Source organism: Amia ocellicauda, chromosome 11 (genome assembly GCF_036373705.1).
Source record: "Amia ocellicauda isolate fAmiCal2 chromosome 11, fAmiCal2.hap1, whole genome shotgun sequence".
NCBI classification, from domain to species: Eukaryota; Metazoa; Chordata; class Actinopteri; order Amiiformes; family Amiidae; genus Amia; species Amia ocellicauda.
Window position 1 is genome coordinate 21,867,761 of NC_089860.1, and position 20,521 is coordinate 21,888,281.

General features: G+C 38.6%; 1 protein-coding gene across 1 annotated transcript in view; it reads right to left on the bottom strand.

Annotated features, from left to right (window-relative positions):
• adamts2a (ADAM metallopeptidase with thrombospondin type 1 motif, 2a) overlaps positions 1–20,521 on the bottom strand; it is a 152,217-nt gene that overhangs the window by 27,347 nt on the left and 104,349 nt on the right. Inside the window, exon 4 of the mRNA XM_066716936.1 lies at positions 11,254–11,453. Within this exon, the coding sequence (XP_066573033.1) occupies positions 11,254–11,453 (200 nt within the window). The remainder of the gene's footprint in view (positions 1–11,253; positions 11,454–20,521) is intronic.

Here is a 20,521-nt window from a genome sequence, read left to right on the forward strand (position 1 = left end):
AAAGTCAACCGACTCCCAGGGGGAAACAGCTGGAGGGATGGCAAAGCCTTTTTCCCAGCAGTTTAACCAGAAAACATTTGCGTTTCTCCCGTTAATTTGATGAGTTAACATTTAAGTACGGATATTCACAAAATGCCATTAGGCTGCTGTTGGATCGTTTGGACATTGATAAGTTCAGACTGACATTTAGCAGGGTGCCGGAAACCATAAATCCAGTGCTCTTGATCGTTAGAGGGGCTTCAATCAACACCTTCTGTTGCAATGCCAAATGTGATTTCAAAAAGGGCCTTGTGGTAAAGGAAATTACGTAGCAGCAAAAGCCTAGGCTTTAAATGTGCAAATAATGCTCAGTGGTTTTATATATATATAGAGAGAGAGAAAAAGAAAGAGAGACAGATGGACCGAGAGAAATGGTGTACTGTGAAGTCTAACAGAGTTGTCATACTATTGTCAAATGGAAGATCTGCTTAGTGAGAGACTCAAACTTTTTCCATATTTTTCACCTTATGAACTCTGCAGAGTTTAGCAGTACACAACAGACTTTGTGTTAAACACATTTGTCCCAGGGAGGACAAATGCAATATTAGTTTTGGATCATGTTTAACACATGAATTTGGAAAGCGGTGATGCTATCTGTTACTGATGTCTATAACTGATGACCACAGGTGACTCGCACTATAACATTCTGAACCTTAATGAGCTCTTCATGATTTTTTTTACCCTTTGGCAGTTTGTTTCAACTTTTTTTTTTTTTTTTTTTTTTTTTTAATACCACACCCCTCAAGGTATAAAAATCCTGTAACTAGCTTATTCACCGAGACTTTCAGCATATCTGTGAGTATGGATAAGCCCTGCGCTGTAAACTATATATGTTTTTACTCCCTGTTCAAATGGACACACTCTCATTAGCACAGTTTTCAAGGTCTCAGACTAGTTTCATTAGTTAGATTTCAGTTACTGGGTAACTAATGAAAGCCTAGAGATCAGGGAGTTGGAGAATCATTAGGGTTGGATTAATAATGCAGCAAGGTCTTCCACTGTGGCTTTCGTATGCAGAGAGAGAGAGAGGGAGGGTGGAAGAGCGAGGGACTGATATAGAGTGAGAGAGAGAAGGACAGAGATATACAGTGAGGGAGAGGGAGAGATGGGCTTGTGTCTCCTGCAGCACAAGGTGGCAGGTTAGAGGTTTTAAGGGTGTACTCCTTGGGTGAAGACAGGCAGATCATTAGACGCAGAAGCTGGTGATTATGCTCAGCACATATCCAGCCTTTATTAAACCCACATTCAAATGAGAGTCTATTTTCATGAGACGGCAAGGGATTGTATTTGCTTAGAGTGTCTGTTAACAGAATCGTGGCATTTATACCTGACATTTAAACTATTATTACCTGGCTGACATTTAATTTCTAACGAGAATAAAATAATGTGTTTTTAAGGGGAGGACAGGCTGGCCATGTTCTTGCCAATCAGACAGGCTTAGTTTAATTGTATTTTATTTTTAAAGAAAAAAAACACCAAAAAAGTTTGCTCAAGTCCTTAAATGAGATATTTTACCTTGAATGCAAACTAGTTGGCTCACTTTTAACTCAGTCTGGGAAGTCCATTGCTTTCAAGGTTCAGGGTGCATACCATGTACTTAACTTTGTCAAAGTTTTAACTATAAGGGCATAGTGGGATATGATGGCATAACGAGAACGTCATTGCCAGGCACAGCAGCAGATAAATATGTATGCTTCTCACATACATACAAATTAATAAACTGGCATTTTTGTTTTACCAATGACACTGTAAGTAATTCAGATTATTTATACCCATTACATTTATACACATATATATTATTTAAGTTTTGCGAAAACATTTGCCAATAACTAGAATTAGAGACTGCATGTAAATTTGAGGTACTTCTATTACTCAGTGGAAGCATTTACAGAGCCCTTTCCATACACATTATTAACACCATTTTCTATTTACTTCAAAGTCTTACAGTTTTGAAAAATACAAACAAAGGTGTTTTTGGCACTTTGAGTGTCAGACGTCTGTGACTGTGAAACCTCGAGTTCCACCAGTTGTTTTCTGACATCATTTAGACCCAGCTGACCAATGCAAATGAAGGGTATGTTCACAGATCTTTGCAAATAATTAGATCATTTATATAACTGACAAATAATGCTTCCCATTTCTAAAGTTACATGTGAGATTCGAATAAGGGATTAAAGCAAGATTAATACAAGGTACAAGACTCAAATGAAAAGCAAAAGGTCATGTCTTTGCAGTTCACAAAATAAAAACCTTGAACACCCCCCTGGAGTGCAAACAGTATGCATCTGTGTGTGCAGTACTGCGTTTTCAAATTGACCGTATGCAGACATTCAGACTCATGACCCAATCGTGTGGAGTGCAATGCTGCTATTTTGGTTATTATCCTGCGAAAGAAAGATTGGCAGAAAAGGGTGTAGAGTTTTCTAAAGTGAAATACTACTAGCTGTATTAGCTGAGAGTGCCCTGGAGTACCCCAGAGCGCTGTAGTGTATAATTAACACCTGCACTGAGAGGCTGTGAGCCTAAGTCTGTCTGAAAGGTGGCAGTCTAACAGGAGGGCACACTTAAAGCAGACGGGGGTTCACACTACACTGACACAGATTCTCACTCAGTCCCGACCTTGAAAGCAACCTGCTCTCTTTAGCACAGGACCACAAGGGGGGAGTGGTGAGCATTGGATCAGCCCCATCGATCTTGTGTAAACTTCCCATGGATCAAATTGTAAGGCTAATCAATTTGTTTTTGTACTTCCTCGTGCCGGTTTTACTTTAAGAGGTGAGTTTATTGGATTCTTTTAGGGATGGCAGAACAAACGTATAGCTGACTTGGGAGCAGTAATGCTAGTTGCAAGCTGAGCTGCAGCTGGTATTCGGAAAATGTGGGATATTAGTGGTTGCGATGAACATTATATACAGCCAGACACCTCCTAATTGGCTTTTTAGAAGAATGTGGAGTAATGGCAAGTGCAGCTCAAAGTCACTTCTCACATTATCTTACTGATTCCTTTTTATTTTATTTTTTATATCATTTTCCAAAGCAAGCTGGGGACCGAATATGTGGTTATTTATCTCCTAATGCTACTTTTCATCTGTACACTGAGTAGGATGACCTTCTAGATCTCGATAAATAGGTGCATTATATATGGAATGAAAGACAAAAAGTAAACATTATCAATCCATTTATAACACAAGGACAGTGAAGAATGTATAGTTTTCATGCTAATATAAAAAACGTTTTAAATATTTATTTTGTAACTAATGTGTTTTTATGTCTGGTATTTTATATTTTTTTCCCCCAATACTGTGGTATGGTATGTCATAGCCATTATTTAAAAATAGTTTATAAATCAACACAAAACATAAATAGACTGATACAGAGTGGAATTTTCCCTCTAAACAATGTAACACACAGACGCACATACCAACACCCACATACAAGTTAGAATGAAGAGGTTTTTTATATTTTGACCCTTCATCATGTTATGAAGTAAAGCTATGAGTTAATTGACATGCATGATGGGAAACGCTGTCATGAGGGTCTCTGCCCATCAAAAGGTCAACACTGAATTATTCATTTTTGCATCAATATGTATTTTGACTATACAATATGGTTAATGATGGTGGAATTTAAAAGTCCATGGCAAATTAAATTGTATTTTCCAGCCATGCTGTGGCTATGTGTGTTTTTTCATATTATCTGAAGCATGTTCACAGTGCATTACATCAGTAGCCTTAGTCAAATTGTCATAATCTTGATACCCATTTTATGACTCAAGACATGTTGAGTATGTTTCGATTATGCTTGAAACGTGATGGCACACGTTCAAGCACAGAACACCCAAAAAGGGCACTTTGCTGTTATCTGTGATGTGGTTCTTTAAGGACCACACAAGCAAAACTGGTGCACTCAATGGTAGTCTCTCCACACACCCACACCCATACCCACATACCCACATACCCACACACACCCACCCACCCACACACACTCTTAATCACTGATAAGCTGTTCTAAAGGCACTGAAATATTCATAGAGGAGCGCCCTAATGGAGCTTATTTGTTCTGAACCTTCACAGACAAATCCGAGAGGACACGTCTGCTGAAGGCAGACTCTGTGGCCTTCACCCTGTCACAGGCCTAAAGAGCTGACTATGCACATCAGCCTGGGAATTTAATGCATGCACACAAGCTTCCTATCCCAAGACTTCCAGTTCAAAGGCACTGCAGAAGGAGCAGTCTTCCTGCACGGGTCTGAGTGCATCCAATATTAATCAGCTCAGCCAGCTGCCTGGAGCACTATTCCTGGGGAGAGTCTGTTTGTATTAGAAATCTTGTAAATCAGACTCTTTAAAATCAGAACATAATGTACAATAACTGTTAAAGTAACAGAGAGAGAGACTGTAACTGTTAAAATGCAAATACAAGTAAAGGCCTTCAAAAGCAGTAAACAGGTAAGAAGATTGGACTTTAGCTCCCTACTGTAGTACCTGTGTTGCATGAAGAAGCTTTGCACAGAAAAAACATACATAGCAGTCTGGGATACCTAAGGAAATGGCATTGATATACTTATTCTTTAAATGGTATTTACTACATTTAAAAATAACTGCATAAGTGGCTTCTCAGATACATGTAAAATTGGCAAGTATATTCCCCAATTAGATCTGTCCATTGAAATCCAACCAGACAGGCCTGAGCTTAGTCACAAGACACCCTTTCCCAGGCGGAACAGACAGAGCCTGAGGAATACAGATGTGAATGTGAGCCCAGGACTACAATACTGCGGTCTGAATCTGCAAAGTGCTCGGTGATGAGAAATAAACACTGAAAATGGATGAATCCCAATATTGAGACGGCGACTCTGAAGATGTTGGTGAAGTTGTATGTGTAAACATGTCCTCTCTACACTGAGAAAAACAAACAGACATGTTTAGTGTCACTGTGCTTTACAGCCTTAAGAATAAGATAACATTCAAGGCTGGGTGAACCTATCTGGCCTCTGTCAGCCTCTACCCATCCCAAGAAAGAGTGCAGCAGGGGGCAGAATGGCCGTACAATGTCAACCCATCTTCCTTCTCACTCCAGAGGAACACCTGGCCCAATCTGAGGCTTTCTGTGGCACCCCAAGCCAAGACTGGCAACAGTTTCTCAAATGCATAAATTACCTTTCAGGCCACGCAGCACATTGGATTAGAGAGGTATGCCGCCTCAGGCCCTCATATTGCTTTTCAAAGCCAACGTTTCTCTGTGTTAAATAAATAAATAATGCTATGTTATAAAACTTGCAATGCTCCTGTGTCTGCTTTTATTACTCTTATATAATGTAAACTAACTAAGTAGGCTGGCTGCAGGCTTAAGATGGATCCACACTGCTTAAACTTTATTGTGCTGCCAAGGGAATTGTGTCAATCGAGACAATATCTTCTCGAAAAAAGTAAACCAACCCAGACTTGATTAAACTGTTGCTCTTTTGCTTTTTATGTCCATCAGACAGCATATTTCCCCCGCTCCCACATGCTATCCTGGAAATTCAACAGTACTGTACAGAGACACATTATAGTTAAATAAAACAACTTCAGGATTCTCAGCTCCCAGCAATGTCAGGGCCAAACACTGGCAGAACATGTCTGGGTAACTTGGATGTTTTGTTAAACATAACAACAGTGTAAATAAAAGTAAAACTGTGACAGCACTGATTTGGACTGATTTTCAACAGTGCTGACAGTGAGGTGGAAATGAAAGAAAACATCATTATTTTTATTTATTGGGAAAGTTTTTTGACGATCGTAGGATTGTCACCAAGGATACGATCAAAATGCTTGGCTAATCTAAACCAAGGGCAATGTGATGATTCTTCCTCTTCTTCAAGGGATTATATTGAAATCAAAATATCCAGCACAGAAGAAAAAGAGCCCATACAGTATACATCTTTATCAGATTCATTCAAATTGGGTAAAGGTGGAACACATCTCCACATTTTAACACACCCGTCCTCCAAAATTCCCCAGATTTGTGTTTAAAAATCTATCTGTTGCCACAAAGTGATCTCCATTGACTGCTTCATATAGCTCTTAACATCTTCACATTTGCCTTGGTATAATATCACTAAACAGCAAAACAATAATGACACAAGAACTAAATAATATCATCTCACTGTGTAAAAACACTAACAACAGCAGCTTTACAGGGTTTTCCATCACATGGAAGTCATTCCCCAAGTCTGAAGAAATTCAGTCACCAAACAATTTTGTCTACAAATCAAACAACGTGGAAAGAATTTGGGAAGCCAAAGTCTTGTCAGCATGTAATGGATTTGGGTTAAACTGAGCACACAGCTCTTCTCTGAGGTATGCTAGTCCACAGTATGCAAAGAGAGGCCTTCAGTCTTACCCCAAAGATTAAACCTCCTACAGGAGGAGTACAGCTGGAGTACAGCACCACCCTTCACCACCCTGAGACACTGCTTTGAATTTCCCATTTCATAGAGAAGAGTTCCACCTAGTGGACCACCAAAACCACTTCCAAACGACAGTACCTGCTTTCCCTTGCAAACGGAGTACAGGTTTATAGCTCTTCAGAGATCTGTACATAGTAAACAGTGTGCACTCAAATGCCTTTCCCAGTCTTCTACAGTCATGTTTACTCCGAGGCCTCTGAAGGAAACTTGTGAAAGAGACACTGAACAGATGCTAAGCTGACTTGCAGAACAGTGGAGCTGGGGCCACTTGTTCCTGGCGTCTGCAAAAAGGTGTCACAGTGCATTTCTGGGCTTCTACTTACAAGACACTTCAATAGTGCAAGCTGTCCAAACATCGCTTTGCATCACTTCAGCCCCAGCTGGGCCCTTCGCTGGAGGTCTGTGTCTGGGTGTACTGTGAGCTTGACTGACACTGCTGCCCTCGCTCTGGCCCTCAGGGGAGCGTCTCTTCTCCTCTATTTCCAATCAGTCCTGCGCCTCGCTGTAAACTAAAAGCTTGGGATCCACAGATAGAGGCCGAGACAGATCCCTCTTCACAGCATTAACCTCTGATTGGAATAGAAGCAGGGGGTTCTGCTTTGATCAACACAGAAAGGCAAAAACCTCTCTTTCCAGGGGCTGCACATTTGTAGTTTCAGACAGTATTGGGGTAAAAGAGAGATGGGAAAAAGAAAAAAACTTTGGCTTCATATACTGCCATAATGTATCTATTGTATTTCTTGAAAAACTAAATTTCAATTAGCAGCTTTGTATGGGCAGTTTTAGAGGAAGTGAATCACGCTGAAAGTCGAGAATCATGAATCTTCTAGGCAAAATATTTTAAAGAAACATGACACTCACAAACAAGAACACCACCAAGAAATAAATAATTCCAATCCATTCCGTATTCTAGTCTAATGGTATGAAATCAAATATTGTGACCAACAGTAGAACATAAAAACCTAAATGACATCAACACTTGTCCATGTTTATACGCTGGTGACACTTCCATTGTGACAGTGGACAATGTGTAAGAATCTGCAACAATCAAAGTGAATCAAAGGGTGCTGGGTAATCTAAACCTATGGCACAAGCAAGTGGAACCCTAATCTGAACACTAAATAAGAAAATTACATTTCAAACAGGTATGTCTGAAATGGACAAGCAGCAACTGACAAGATCAATCTAAATCAGTATTAAAACATTTAGATTAGAAAGGTTTCTCTTCAGCAGTGCTCTGGCAATTATTCTCTAATACCTGCAGATGCTCTATCAATTTTGTTTTACTGTAACTTCTAGCAACTTGAAGGCAGTTTTCCTAACGGAGTAATTACACTATACCTGTAGTTAGCAGGTCTTTCAAACTTTTATGAATATGGTCATTGATATAACAAAAATACCCACAACATATTGATATCCTTCTAGAATGTCTGTCTTTCAGAATTCATTCAGGCATCAATAAAGTCAACCATACGACAGGGGTCCTCCCGTCCCCGAGATCATTCAGCTCTAGTCCACGGATCCTTTCAAATCTTTCAGCAGAGTTTGATGTGCAGTGTCACATTCCCACACAGTCAGCCCCACACTAATGTCCAGGAGCTATACATTACAGTGAGGGATGACATTTAATGCTCCCTCAATGCTGCTTAATAAAAATTTCACTTTATACAGCCCATCTTCGTGACCAGGATTTCAAGGAGATATAAAAACAAAATCATTCCTCTCGTATTAACTCTCCCTTCTCCTCCTGCCACATAGTAACACACATACCTGCTAACGTAAGGCAGGTTGGCATTACCTGGTTTCCTGAAAGCTCTAATACGTGATGACAAATCTGAGACTGATCCACCCCACTTGAGAAGCCAAAGGAAGAATTGTATAAATCTCAGAGATTTAAAAAACTGGAGGCTGCAGAAATGTTAAAAAATAATGATAAACTTACAAACTTAAGGTTCTCATTTACCTATATGCCATTGATGATACTTGATTTGCAGCACAATATATTTTGTTCCTTTAAAGAATGTTTATCACTAACAAATGTGTCTGGTAATACATATCACAGATACACTAATTTATTCTAAAATACCAAAAAGGTTAATTGTGCTAAGAGTACACTACAGCACTGTATTTAAGTAATAGAAAACATGATCATATGAAGTTTAATCAAATAAAAACAAGGTGCAGAATATTAAATTAAATTGAAAATATAGTGTAAAACTGTTCAATGCACTTAATTACAGTATGTTTTTTTTTTTTTTTTTACAGTATGTGCCACTGTTAATATTGTATGTTTTGGCTGTTAAAATAAGAAAAGATAATTTGCATATGTAATAAATTAAGGACCAATTAACATATGGCTCAGGAATGCTGTTCAGTCTGTGCCTAAAAACAATTCTGTAAGGATGTGTGTAAAACTGATGCTCCAGCAGATATTACAGGGCAGATGGGATTGCAACTGTGCATCTTCATTTACTTGTATGAATCGATGGGGTCTTACTAGGATAAAACAATCCTAATAAAATGGGATATTCAAAAGTTGACTAAAAGTCAAAAGCTGACTGCTGTTTTAATACTGTCACATGATTGCCAAGCTGGAGTCAATATTCTGCAGTGTGTATTGCCAAACATTATTAGTTAGCTCATCTGAGGCTTACTTTTGCTTTAGTAGTGTCATGGATGGCCCTAGATCATAACATTAATTTACAGCTGTGGGAGGTTGATGTAATCTTAGTTAGAAAAAGCAATGGTTGATGATTTAATTGTTTGATAGTGTATTTGATAATGTGGCAAGGCTTTTAAGCTTCAACCCCAGGGAGTTTTTTGTTTGTAATTTGCAAGTTCCCGGAGATTTGGGCTGTCGGGTGTCAAGTGGGTACTGACTTCTCATTTAAAAATACTGTCTAAGGTTAAAAGGCTTTTGTGGGAGACTCTGAATACATTTAAATTGCTCATTATACTTGACAAGAAAACTAGACAGATTAATAAAAACACATTGACATTGTTCTATAAAAAAACAGTAGTGAATTGTAATATGTCAGATGATCTTGTATTGTTTTAACCATACACTACACATATTTTCTCTAAGGTATTAGAACAATATTTAAAATATATCATTATCAGAACTTGCACTGAGAGAGTCAATGACAGGACAAATTCCTGTGCTCCACATGAGTACTTTTGTGCCCAGAGTTCACACAGTTTACAACACTGGCCATTAGCATTGAGCTGGGGCATCGTGATTACAGTTTGCTTTCAGCAGCTACTGTTGCAGCTGGATCAGCAGTGGCTGATAAAATCCCAGGCCCTGGCAGCTAGCCAAGGGATATGTCATTATTCAGGCTCTGAGAGACTGTGCCGTGATGGGAAAAAAAAATCCCATCTGCAGGTCCAGTACCACTGTGATCTTAAAATATGCCAACCTGTGAATATTTGCCATAGCAATCAGTATGTTCCATAAAGACACCCTTGCAGAAATCCAATTTATACCAACTAAGCAATCCCTGTGGAAAAAGTACCCATCTGACATTTCTTACACATTCAAACACCTGCTCCCCATTGACTATTGAAGGGGCTTCATTAAAGATTTAACAGGTGCACTTTGTCTCCTTGTTTACAGCGTTCACTTCTTCTCACACTGAGAGTCAAAGGGAGGGGTGCACTTCCTGTTTAGCATCTCACCTCTGGAAAGCTGCAGTCAATCAGGCTCAAGTGAGAAGAGACTGATGGACTTAGGCCCTGTCCACACTACATAACTGATCTGGAGAACCGTACGTGAATACGATCTCATTAATCCTGCTCAAAGCGCCCACACAGAACAATTGTACGGTCAGAGGGGATTTCTGCATCCACGTGAATTTCAGTTACAGTTCCTCCCAGTGCAATGCTTCATGGTACAGTATGCCACAATGTACTTATATATACAAACATACAATTATGCAGTCTGTGAGGGGAAAACACAGGCTTCTGATGTATTTTGTCTTCAAAACCGCAAGCAGCTACAAAGAGAGCGGCATATGCAGGTTTGAATTTACATTGAATCTCAATTAGATCTACAATTTTAGCATCATTATTATAATTATTTCTTAGCCCTTATCCAGGGAGACTTATAGTTTACACAAGAAACATTTTAACTTATTACAAAGGTTCAGTAATACAATCAGTAATAAATGCAATAGCATAACACATTGCTCCTGGGTCCACCACCATATTATAAATATTGCTACTACAACCTTTATTTGTATGTACTTCCCTGTTGTACAGTATTTGCAGTGCCTATGCTCCATACATAGCCGAACAATTAGACCGGTATTATGCCATTCACACTTCTGATTATGGTGGAGTGGTGCATTTCTGACTTACGCAAAAAGTTGCAGAATGGAATCCTAATGTAAGTCGGGGAACGGTTGTATTTAGATATGTATGCTTACCTTGTTAATAAAGTAAAAATAACTCTCTCTAACAGCTGCTCAACAAGCAAAGGACCCAGAAAAAAATCCCCCAAAATCAACCCCAGTTCACCCGCTTCAAATAAAGCAAGCCGAGCTCTTGACTGGGACTGGGCTGCGGCAGCCACACTACATTGCACAGACCAGCAGACAATTCCATACTTGCTTCCATGCATAATTTGGAATTTGGAAAAATTATAAGGTGCAAGATGCATTTCCAATTTTTCAAATGCTTTTACAGAGTTTTTATTGAGAATTTCTCCAACGAGGAACTGATGTGAGTGAGTGAGTGAGGGAAAGGCGCCACAGTTAACTTACGATGTTCATGAGAGTCAGGAGGTACTTCTGCACATGCTCCTTGCCGTGGAACTGCACCACCGAGTCATCCACGCCCAGGAGGACCTCGATGTTGTAGGAGCGATCCACCGTCTGCCTGCGAGACCGTCGGCTCTGATTCAGATTCTGCTCCACTCCTCTGTACAGAGTCTCCAGGTCCAGGAGGCCCCCGAGTTCAGTGCCTAGAACAGAGAAGTCCAAAAGTCAGCAGGTGTGTTGGAATAATAACAGCAAATAAATGAGTTTGATCTTATTGACGTGAGGACCTGTGTTGAAAGGGTAGCTTCTTTATTTTATTTGTTTTAGCATCCATTGCAGTTTATCTACAAAACAAAAGCATACCCAAAGTAGAAAAGCAATTTTGAATATTGTGACTGGGATGTGAGGGTATATTCAACAAGAACTGTAAGTACAACAGTAATGGTCTCTGCTGTTGGGTTCGTAATTTTAAGAACCACATTTGTAATACTCAAGGCCTTCCATTATATCCCTGGTTGAAGAACAAGTTTGGCGATCCATTACAAACTAATCTAAGAGCAGAGTTTTAAATTCTGAAGAGCAAAAAAAACTATGTGCAAATCAAAGAATTGCCTCCATGCTCTAGTATCACCCCATGCTTTGATCATAATATAAAATGATACAAGGATATTAAATGCCTGTTGCATAATATTTTGTCTGGAGGCTGTGTGTGTATTGAAGCCTAGGTTTATTAGTCAAGGATAACTCAATGTCTTCCTCTTCAGTGGATGTGCCGTCCCCTTTCCTGAGAGCATTTGTTATCTGTTTTATATGTGCGCTGAACTAAATTCATGACCTCTGGGTGATCCACATATTCAGAATGAGTATAAACAGCAGCTCCAACCCAATGTTCCTGAAAAGAAGTACTATCTTTTTTATCTTGTTATCAGCAGGGTTTCCTTGACTTTATTCTTATGCAGCGTTGCCTTGGCAACCCATGCATGGCGAGCCACCACGGCATCCATCTAATATTGGCCGCTCTTGGCTCCATGTTGAAAAAGTCTTCCTTGAAATAAATAAATATATAAATAAATAACGAATACATAAAACTGTGTTCACATGCAGATTATGAAGATGGTTGGAAACCTTGATCTGTTTTATTAGCATCAGCTCCTCACAACCTGCTGGAACAAGCTGTTCAGCACAAGGTTTTCTAGGCTGCCATTGAGTTGGACAGTAATAATGTGGAATAATGTTCATGGTTCTTCTTTCTGGCATCCATTTATCCAAGGTATTGTGGTTAAGAAGTCCCAACATGGTAAGAGACCAATGTAAATAAAACAGTACTTAATATCGTAATACCTTTACTTTGTAAATGAATAATGACAGGCAACACCTATTGCAAAAATCGGAAGGACTTATTCTCACATATAAATTAGAGATGCAATCGTCATCAACCTGAGCTTGGGAAAACAAGAAATGAAAGAACACAAGGACATAAGAAAAGGCCATTTAATTTAGAAAGAAGTCAAGATTGTAGCCAGCTAAGCTCCCAGTGGAGACTCAGAGAATAATTGCTGTGCGGTGTGTTTCCGTTAGGGGGGGGATAGCCCACTGTGGTAATGAAGAGACCTTGTTGGTCTGGGGACTCTGTGGAGACTCTGATCCTCTCCCTGAACACCCGCCTCTCATCCAGTCACACGTGGCTGCCTTGGCGGCCGGCTGTGCTCAGCCATAGGCAGGCCAGCCGGGATTGCAGACAGATCTTCACTTCCCGTCTCTTCCCAAGTCTACGCTGCCATGCGGGTCATAACCAGCTCCTTAATCTGCAGGTTTCTTTCCCTCATTATAACTCCCTTAGAAAGAGCTTAATTGCAGCAATAATTAACCACAATAAAGAATAATACCTTATGCTTTGTGCCAGAAAGACCTCTCACCTGGTAATGAAAGCAACCACTTGTATTACAGGGTTTATGCAAGCTGAGGGCCCTGCGCTCGTTGAAGGTGTTCTAACATTCACACACAAAAACAATGGGTAGACAGATATTCTTCTAAATTCGGGACTTCTAATGTAAATGCGCTGCTGTTATTTGGTTGACTAATGTAGCTCTGTCTGAGGTTTCCACTCTGAAATATGAAGTAAACGCCTTGACAGTGCCTTACAAAAAATGTTAAATCTTATTGCAGGGCTGTATGAATACATTTCTCATTTGATGTAGCCGCAGAGGGAAATCCAAGTGAGGTGTGCTCCACACCAGCGTATCAGACTGACCTGTTGCTTTCCTTTAGCCAGAGATTAACACTGGCAGGTTGCAGAGGTAAAGGTGTTCTTATTTGAAACTTCACGACACATTTTCCATTATATAACCCAGCACGTGTGACTGGAAAGCACAGAAAATACGAATTAGCGAACATCTGCACTGCATGCTGCTGTTGATACTCAAGAGATTCGTTGTTTAGTATCAGGATCTGTGCTGTTCTTAGGGAAGAAGGTTAAGTAATATGATTCACATCTGCTTTTAATAGTACAGTCAGGCTTTATTTTATATGTGCGGATTTTAAACTAGTGTAAGTACGATTGTAACAGGACTATTTCTGCAGTTCCTTTCTTTTTGTATTTTTTATGATTCTCCTTGAAAGGCTCTAGGTGGACTGACATGGTACTTGAATGCATGACTTCAGGCATAATCTTTAATAGGTTATTGAATTAATATATTGAATTTTAATTTCATATCCGCCATTACTGACAGTCAATAGGCTTGACTGACTACTGGGTATAGATAGCAGTATAAGCATAATGGTAGTCTTACCATTGCTTCAGATGTATAATCTACCATTATTAAAAAATAACTTCATAAATTTAGACTAGTAGTGGTTAAGCAACAGGATGAGATATGGTAATCATGATGACATTATGACTAGTGCTGGACCACCACAACTACAGACAGTAAGATGATATTATTTCACAAATACCAGTCCTATAATTGGCACTGATAATCTACCTAGGGCATATGTTTTTGGCCTGGTACTGTCTCCTGCCCAATCTAATTCCTTCATAATTTATGTAGAAATAATAATTTTGATTCTGGACTTCATTGGAATGTTCTGCAGTCATTAATTAGAGAGATGGGTAGATTCAACTTCAACTTTCAAGGATTCTGACCGAAGGTTCTTCCTTGCTTTATTGTTCAGACAGACCTGAGAATACAGGATTGCTCTTTGAGACTCACAGAGCACAACCCTTTTATATTCCCTTGGTTGGCACTGCAGATTTAGATTCTGATGTGGAAACCAGCTCTGGGACACACAATAGATCTCTACCTCTTTAGTAACCCTGTGCCCCCCTCAGCTGTCAAAAACAAATGGCCTCTCTCGCCTCAGAAGAATTCACATTCAGGTGGAAGACCAAGTGCCCTTATTAAGAGACAAAGGTACTTTGTCTTTCAACCTTTGCAAATGTCAAGAATGTCTGAGAACGTGTAGGAAAAGAAGAGGAGAAAAAAAAAGAAAAGGGAAAAAAAAAAAAGAAAGATTAATCTTGTTTATTCAGGTCAACTCAATTGTGCTGGTGATGGAAACACTAATTTTAATAGCCATTAGGCTTTACATGGTATGGTAATTGACACGGGATACTGTTAACTGCTTGGTATTATTGGTAGTTTCTATTAATGAGTGATTATGTAATATGCTTGTGGAGCCAGACTATACTAGTTAAAGCAACCAAAAAAAACACAAAAACAATTTTAGCCTAAATACACCAGCTAGGTGGCATTGTGGGTTCATTCGTTAGTCTTCATCAATATATATAGGGATCTAAGACCATGCAGGCTACAGGTGAAATATATTAGGCCGTCTATGACTTATTCTCCTTCAAACTACTCAACATCACATAAAAGCCAGACAATTAGGTACCTAGAGGGATCGGAGGCGAAGGATTGATTGTTGAAATGTCTGTACAACTCCTGAGGGTTAACTGCTCCTAAGGCAGGGCTGAGACACACTGGCAGGGCGCTGCTGGGGGAAACTGGAGAGAAGCTGCTGCAGGATGGGTGCCCATTCCTGCTTTGGCTTTACGGATCAATAAGCATGTTAAGCATTTCCAGGAGGAACAAAAACCAGGCCTGGGCACACGGCGTTCTCCAGAGACAGAGAATTCTCTGTTTGCAACAAGGCACGAGGGAATGCCATGAACATGCCTTGTACATAGCCTGCCCGATATCCTTCAAGCAAAACCCTGTCACTCAGACCCAACAGACTGTAGTCAATTGATTAATAGCTGCTTTAAATATTTTAGTTAATCAATGCTAGCTTTTATAAACCTGCAACCTGTGTATAGGGGCCAGCACTGTGTACCTGTGTATTATTATTATTTATTTATTAGCAGATGCCCTTGTCCAGGGCGACCTACAAAATATAAGAGCAATACAATAATTGCACATAGAGGGCAGCACAGATAATCCACTCAGTGTTAAATCCTGAGCATTTTCTTCCCCTATTTTAATTAACCATTTTGGTTTTTACATAAGAAAGCCAACAGACAAAATGTATTCATAACAGCAGCTGGTCTGATGAACTGATGACCATGTACATTTTTTTAATGGTTTAAAATAAATAAATATAAAAACACCACCACTGCTGCTTCTTACATTCGTTTTCATAGAAGGTCTCCCAATCAAGCATGCGTTTGACCTTGGAGATAAAGACTGTGCGCTCTGCCCTGCACTCTTATGAAAATTTAATATTTATTAAACTTCAGCTGAATAATTTGGAATAATAGTCCTGCTGCCAGATCTCCCAGGCAGCTAGCAGTTGAATGTTGGCGTCTCAGCTCTGTGAAGAAGGAAGCACTCATTATAATTCAATCTCTAACTGAGCAATGTGTGTATTCAGATTACTCCCTCTCTCACAGTGCAGGGTGTTTGTTGTCCATAAGATAAAAGTGCCATTTTGTTAATCCGTGCCAATTTATAATTTATTGAGATGTTTGTTTTCTTTTAATTTGCCGTCTGATTTGATTTGAGCACCTCTTGTCAATAGATAAATCCTTGATAATGCCAAAGCAATTAGGTTTGTGTTGAGTCAACCTTTCATTCTATAAAAACAATTTATAAAGCTTTCTTGCACAATCGCATGTACAAAATAGTTTTTGCACACAGTTCAATAGATATTCCCTTTAGATTGATCCCTTCAGTGACATTTTGGATCAATAGAAATAAATGTAATTAGAAGCCAGGAATTTATAAATGATGTAATATATTTGATAGGACAGGCTACATAGATGGTGCAACACACGAACGCTCATTTTTATTGACATCTGCCAAAGCGGCATTTATCATGGCTTTGCTTTTATTTCTATCCAGACAAACTGGCTGCATGAGCCAAAAAGAGTCATAAAGTGTATTACAGAAAAAAAAAATTGTGCCCAAAACTACTGTGTTCAATAAGCATGACCTACAGCATGTATAACCAAAGATCACAAGATCTAAATCTTTGGAACATTTTCCTTCATATGTATTTTATCTGCACAATTTTGGAAGTTAGAATATCAATGGTACCCTGCTTTCAGTCTACAGGTAATTAAATTCACCAGTGGATGTCACTTTATGCAACCGTAATGAATGTACCTTGCATTTATCCTTTCAATACCGAAATATTAGTGTAGCCTCAAAAGACACAAGCACACAATTTGAAAAGTTAACATTTGTTATCTGATTGTTTCATCAAAACACGTTACCATAACACCAGTTAAAACAAATAAAAACATTTGCAGAACATCCAGGGAAACTATGGCAATAGCCAGATCTTGCACATTCCCCCTCAATTACATGCCAATAAAAACAACAGCATCAATGAAAGAGCCTCATGAACAACATGTGTAAGAGCAAAGAAAGGCAGATGCTTTTAAAGAACCTCAATAACATTTGTCAACATGCAAAACACTAGGCGTAATTATTGCCAATCCACATTAACTAGCTAAACACAAATGTATGTATGTATGTATGTATGTATGTATGTATGTATGTATGTATGTATGTATTGTTAATTACATTTTTTTACTTTGGGAAACAAAACAAAAAATATATATTTTCTTTATCTTTTTTTTTTTTTCCAATAGGAAATTCCCTGTCAATCCAAAGGATTGGGAACATTTGATGTAATCCATTGTCATGGATTTGTGTTTTTTTAAATTAGAAATTTACATTAAATTCTAAACTTGAATTATTCTCTTTAGCACAATCAGTAAGGTAATTTATAGAGTTTATTAATGTAAGTGTTGGTCTATAATAGTTAAACAACCAACATAACAACCACACAAATATATACCTGTGAGCAAACCATGCACAGCCATGATGACAGCTGTATAAAGAGATACTGCAATATGTACTTGACTGGCCCATATCAACCATGTTTTATTTTTTGTTTTGTTTTTAACTGTAGAAACCTCACTTGAACAAATGTTAAACAAACCTTCACTTTCATAATGTTTTTTCAGGGTTTTGCTACACACACTTTAGATATTTCTAAAGGTTCTTTAAGCTCCTTAGCCAACAGTAAAATGCACCTTTTTACCTTCAAATGAACCATAAAGTAAATTCCAAATTTGTATGCCACATTGCACTTTCTAGGTTAACTTCAAATTCTTTACCTAAAATCAATACAGTGCTGCATTCATATTTGTTCAGAGCTGCTGGAGCTCACATGCCCACTGGTGGTACTGCAGAGGTTGTGGTGACTTTGGAAATGCCTGGATGAGCTTGGCAAACACCTAGCGTGTGCCCAAATCAGCAGGATTAAGTATACGGGGCTTTGGGTTGATTCTATTATGAAAGTCACAATTATGATGAAAGTCCAAGGCTTTGCCTCACAATGTGGCTGCTGACAATCTAATCCTACTAATCCGTCTCTCTGTAAAGGGAAACCAGTCGGAGGAGGTGCCTCACTCTAGCCGTGGCTTTTAGACACGAGAGGAATGGAAAAACCCTTGTAGTCTGACACGGCAGTACACACACACACATTATACATATGCCTGTATATATAGGTACTATATATGTTCAGCCAAGTAATCAAACGCTCGGGTTAGAAAGATGTTCATTTATTAATCTCTTCCATCAAAAACGCTTTGATTAAAAAAACTTTCCATTCCAGTTAGCATGGCATATTAAACAGGTACATAGATACGGAACAGAGGGCCAGATAATACAATTTATAAAACATAGACTTTATGTTATTGGCGCTATTTGTTGAAATATATTTTTTCTGGACACTTTAAATAAACTATGAAAGCTGATGAAAGATACTTTATCTTTGCTGACGCAGGTGTTTGTTATCATGCCTTTGTTGCATAAGACATTTTCAGGGTTCAGAAGAATACCAGGTCAATGACAAAATAGGTATAGGGTGGTACTTTACGACAATATAGTGACAATGCTGTTTTGGATTATATATACCTTTTGTAAGTCAGCTGAACTGCTTCAAAGTTAAGTACCCAGATTGACATGGCAAAAGAGATAGTATGTTTAATACATCTGTGTCCATGTTTCCAACCTGAAAGCCTGACAATCACAGGAATTAAAAATCAGCAGGTTTCTCCACATTACAGACACCCATGTAAGAAATGCAATCATCTGAAAATCATCTGTCTGGGCACCTGCTCAACATGAGCTCTGCTTCTTCCACCCGACAGAAAAAAACCTGCTGACAAATTTCAAATTCAGTTCAATCTGATATGGACATACCAATTCCATAGAGGAAGCAAAAAATAAACAAACAAATCAATCTAGTGTGGGATAGAAAAGCAAATCAGCAGACCTAATTAATTTAATTAAAAGAAAATAAATAGAATTCTAACAATTCTAAGGGTAACAGCCATACCTCTAATATTTCTACAACAGAAACAAAGTGAATATTGGGGTCTCATCACATTTGCCCACACATTGTAATGCTTATTATGTTATAATGAGCCATGAAGGAAAGCATTGCAGAAAGATTAAGCGAGATCCTACTTTAACTGCCATGAAATGCGAAGCCTGAACTACAAGATTAAAGTTGAAATCCCAAAACATGTCCAAGTAAAACGATTTTTAGTACATTTTTTAAACTGCAAATGTGGCTAATCAAAATCCAATTTCATTATTAAACCACAAGTAGTATTTTAAAATATATTTTAAATACTTTTTGATGTCTACTTATATTGTTTTTATCAGATTATCCAACCAAAACTGACTGTTTTAACGAAAAGGGGTACATCAAAGAAAGCTGCACTAATAACTGGAAAATACAACAGTTTTTCATCACAACCATAATAATTAGTTGGCTATTCCCAGATGAGGTATAGAAAGATTAAGAGTGACAATTAATATCATCAAGCTCTCTTGAGTTTAATCAGTGCTACTGCCTCCATTAAACCACTGTTTTGTTCAACACAGTATTCAAGGTATTATAAATTGAAGTTTCTAAATTTTATGAAAAATTATGTATTTCCTCAATACATTCAGAGCACAGCAAAAATCTATACAAAAACGTTTTCAAGAAAAAGTAGTGTATCTTGCTCAGTTAACAGTAATCAGCTGTTTTAACTACGAAATCTAAATCAGTTGGATATTTAGGCAGACGAGAAATCAAAAGAAATGTCTTTATTAGGTCTGTGACTCATATAATTTCATTTTGCTTTTTACTTTGATAAAAACTCATGGTGAAGCCCAAAGACACAGATAGGATAATTATTAGAGTATGCCTTCCTTACTGGGAGACACCTAAATTCTAGTTTGATGGCTCTGTTGATATCATAACATGATCGGCTGGCTCTCTTATCAATAACAAAGCCACACTAGGGCCCCTGGATAATAATCCCTCTGACTTTGTCCTCATTCTCAGTACATTTCTCTGCTTTTTAACCTCCATTGAAATTCAGGGCATAGGCAAAGGCCTCTGTTGACAGAAAGAGAGAAGGAAAGCGACAGTGTAAAGTGACTTTGGCCATCACTCCCGAGAATTCCTCTGAGAAATCTCTCAAACCATCTGCCACTCAGCCATAGCCATTTCAAGGCTCTATCAGGACACTGAGAAATGGTGTGTTCTCACTTTCAGTCTGTTTTTTGCAAGGTCCACAGCCTGGTGTGGTCCAAGAGCAAAACTCTTTCACCTCATGTTACCTTCTCTGGTCCTGTCAAAGGGGGAGGCTTTCAATGGCTTAACACATACCAAAGTGAAAGGGGGCTGGACATTGGAAGAAAAATGAGATGACCCTTAAAAGTCGTCTCATAAAGTGTCGAGAACAACTGACACTTCACAC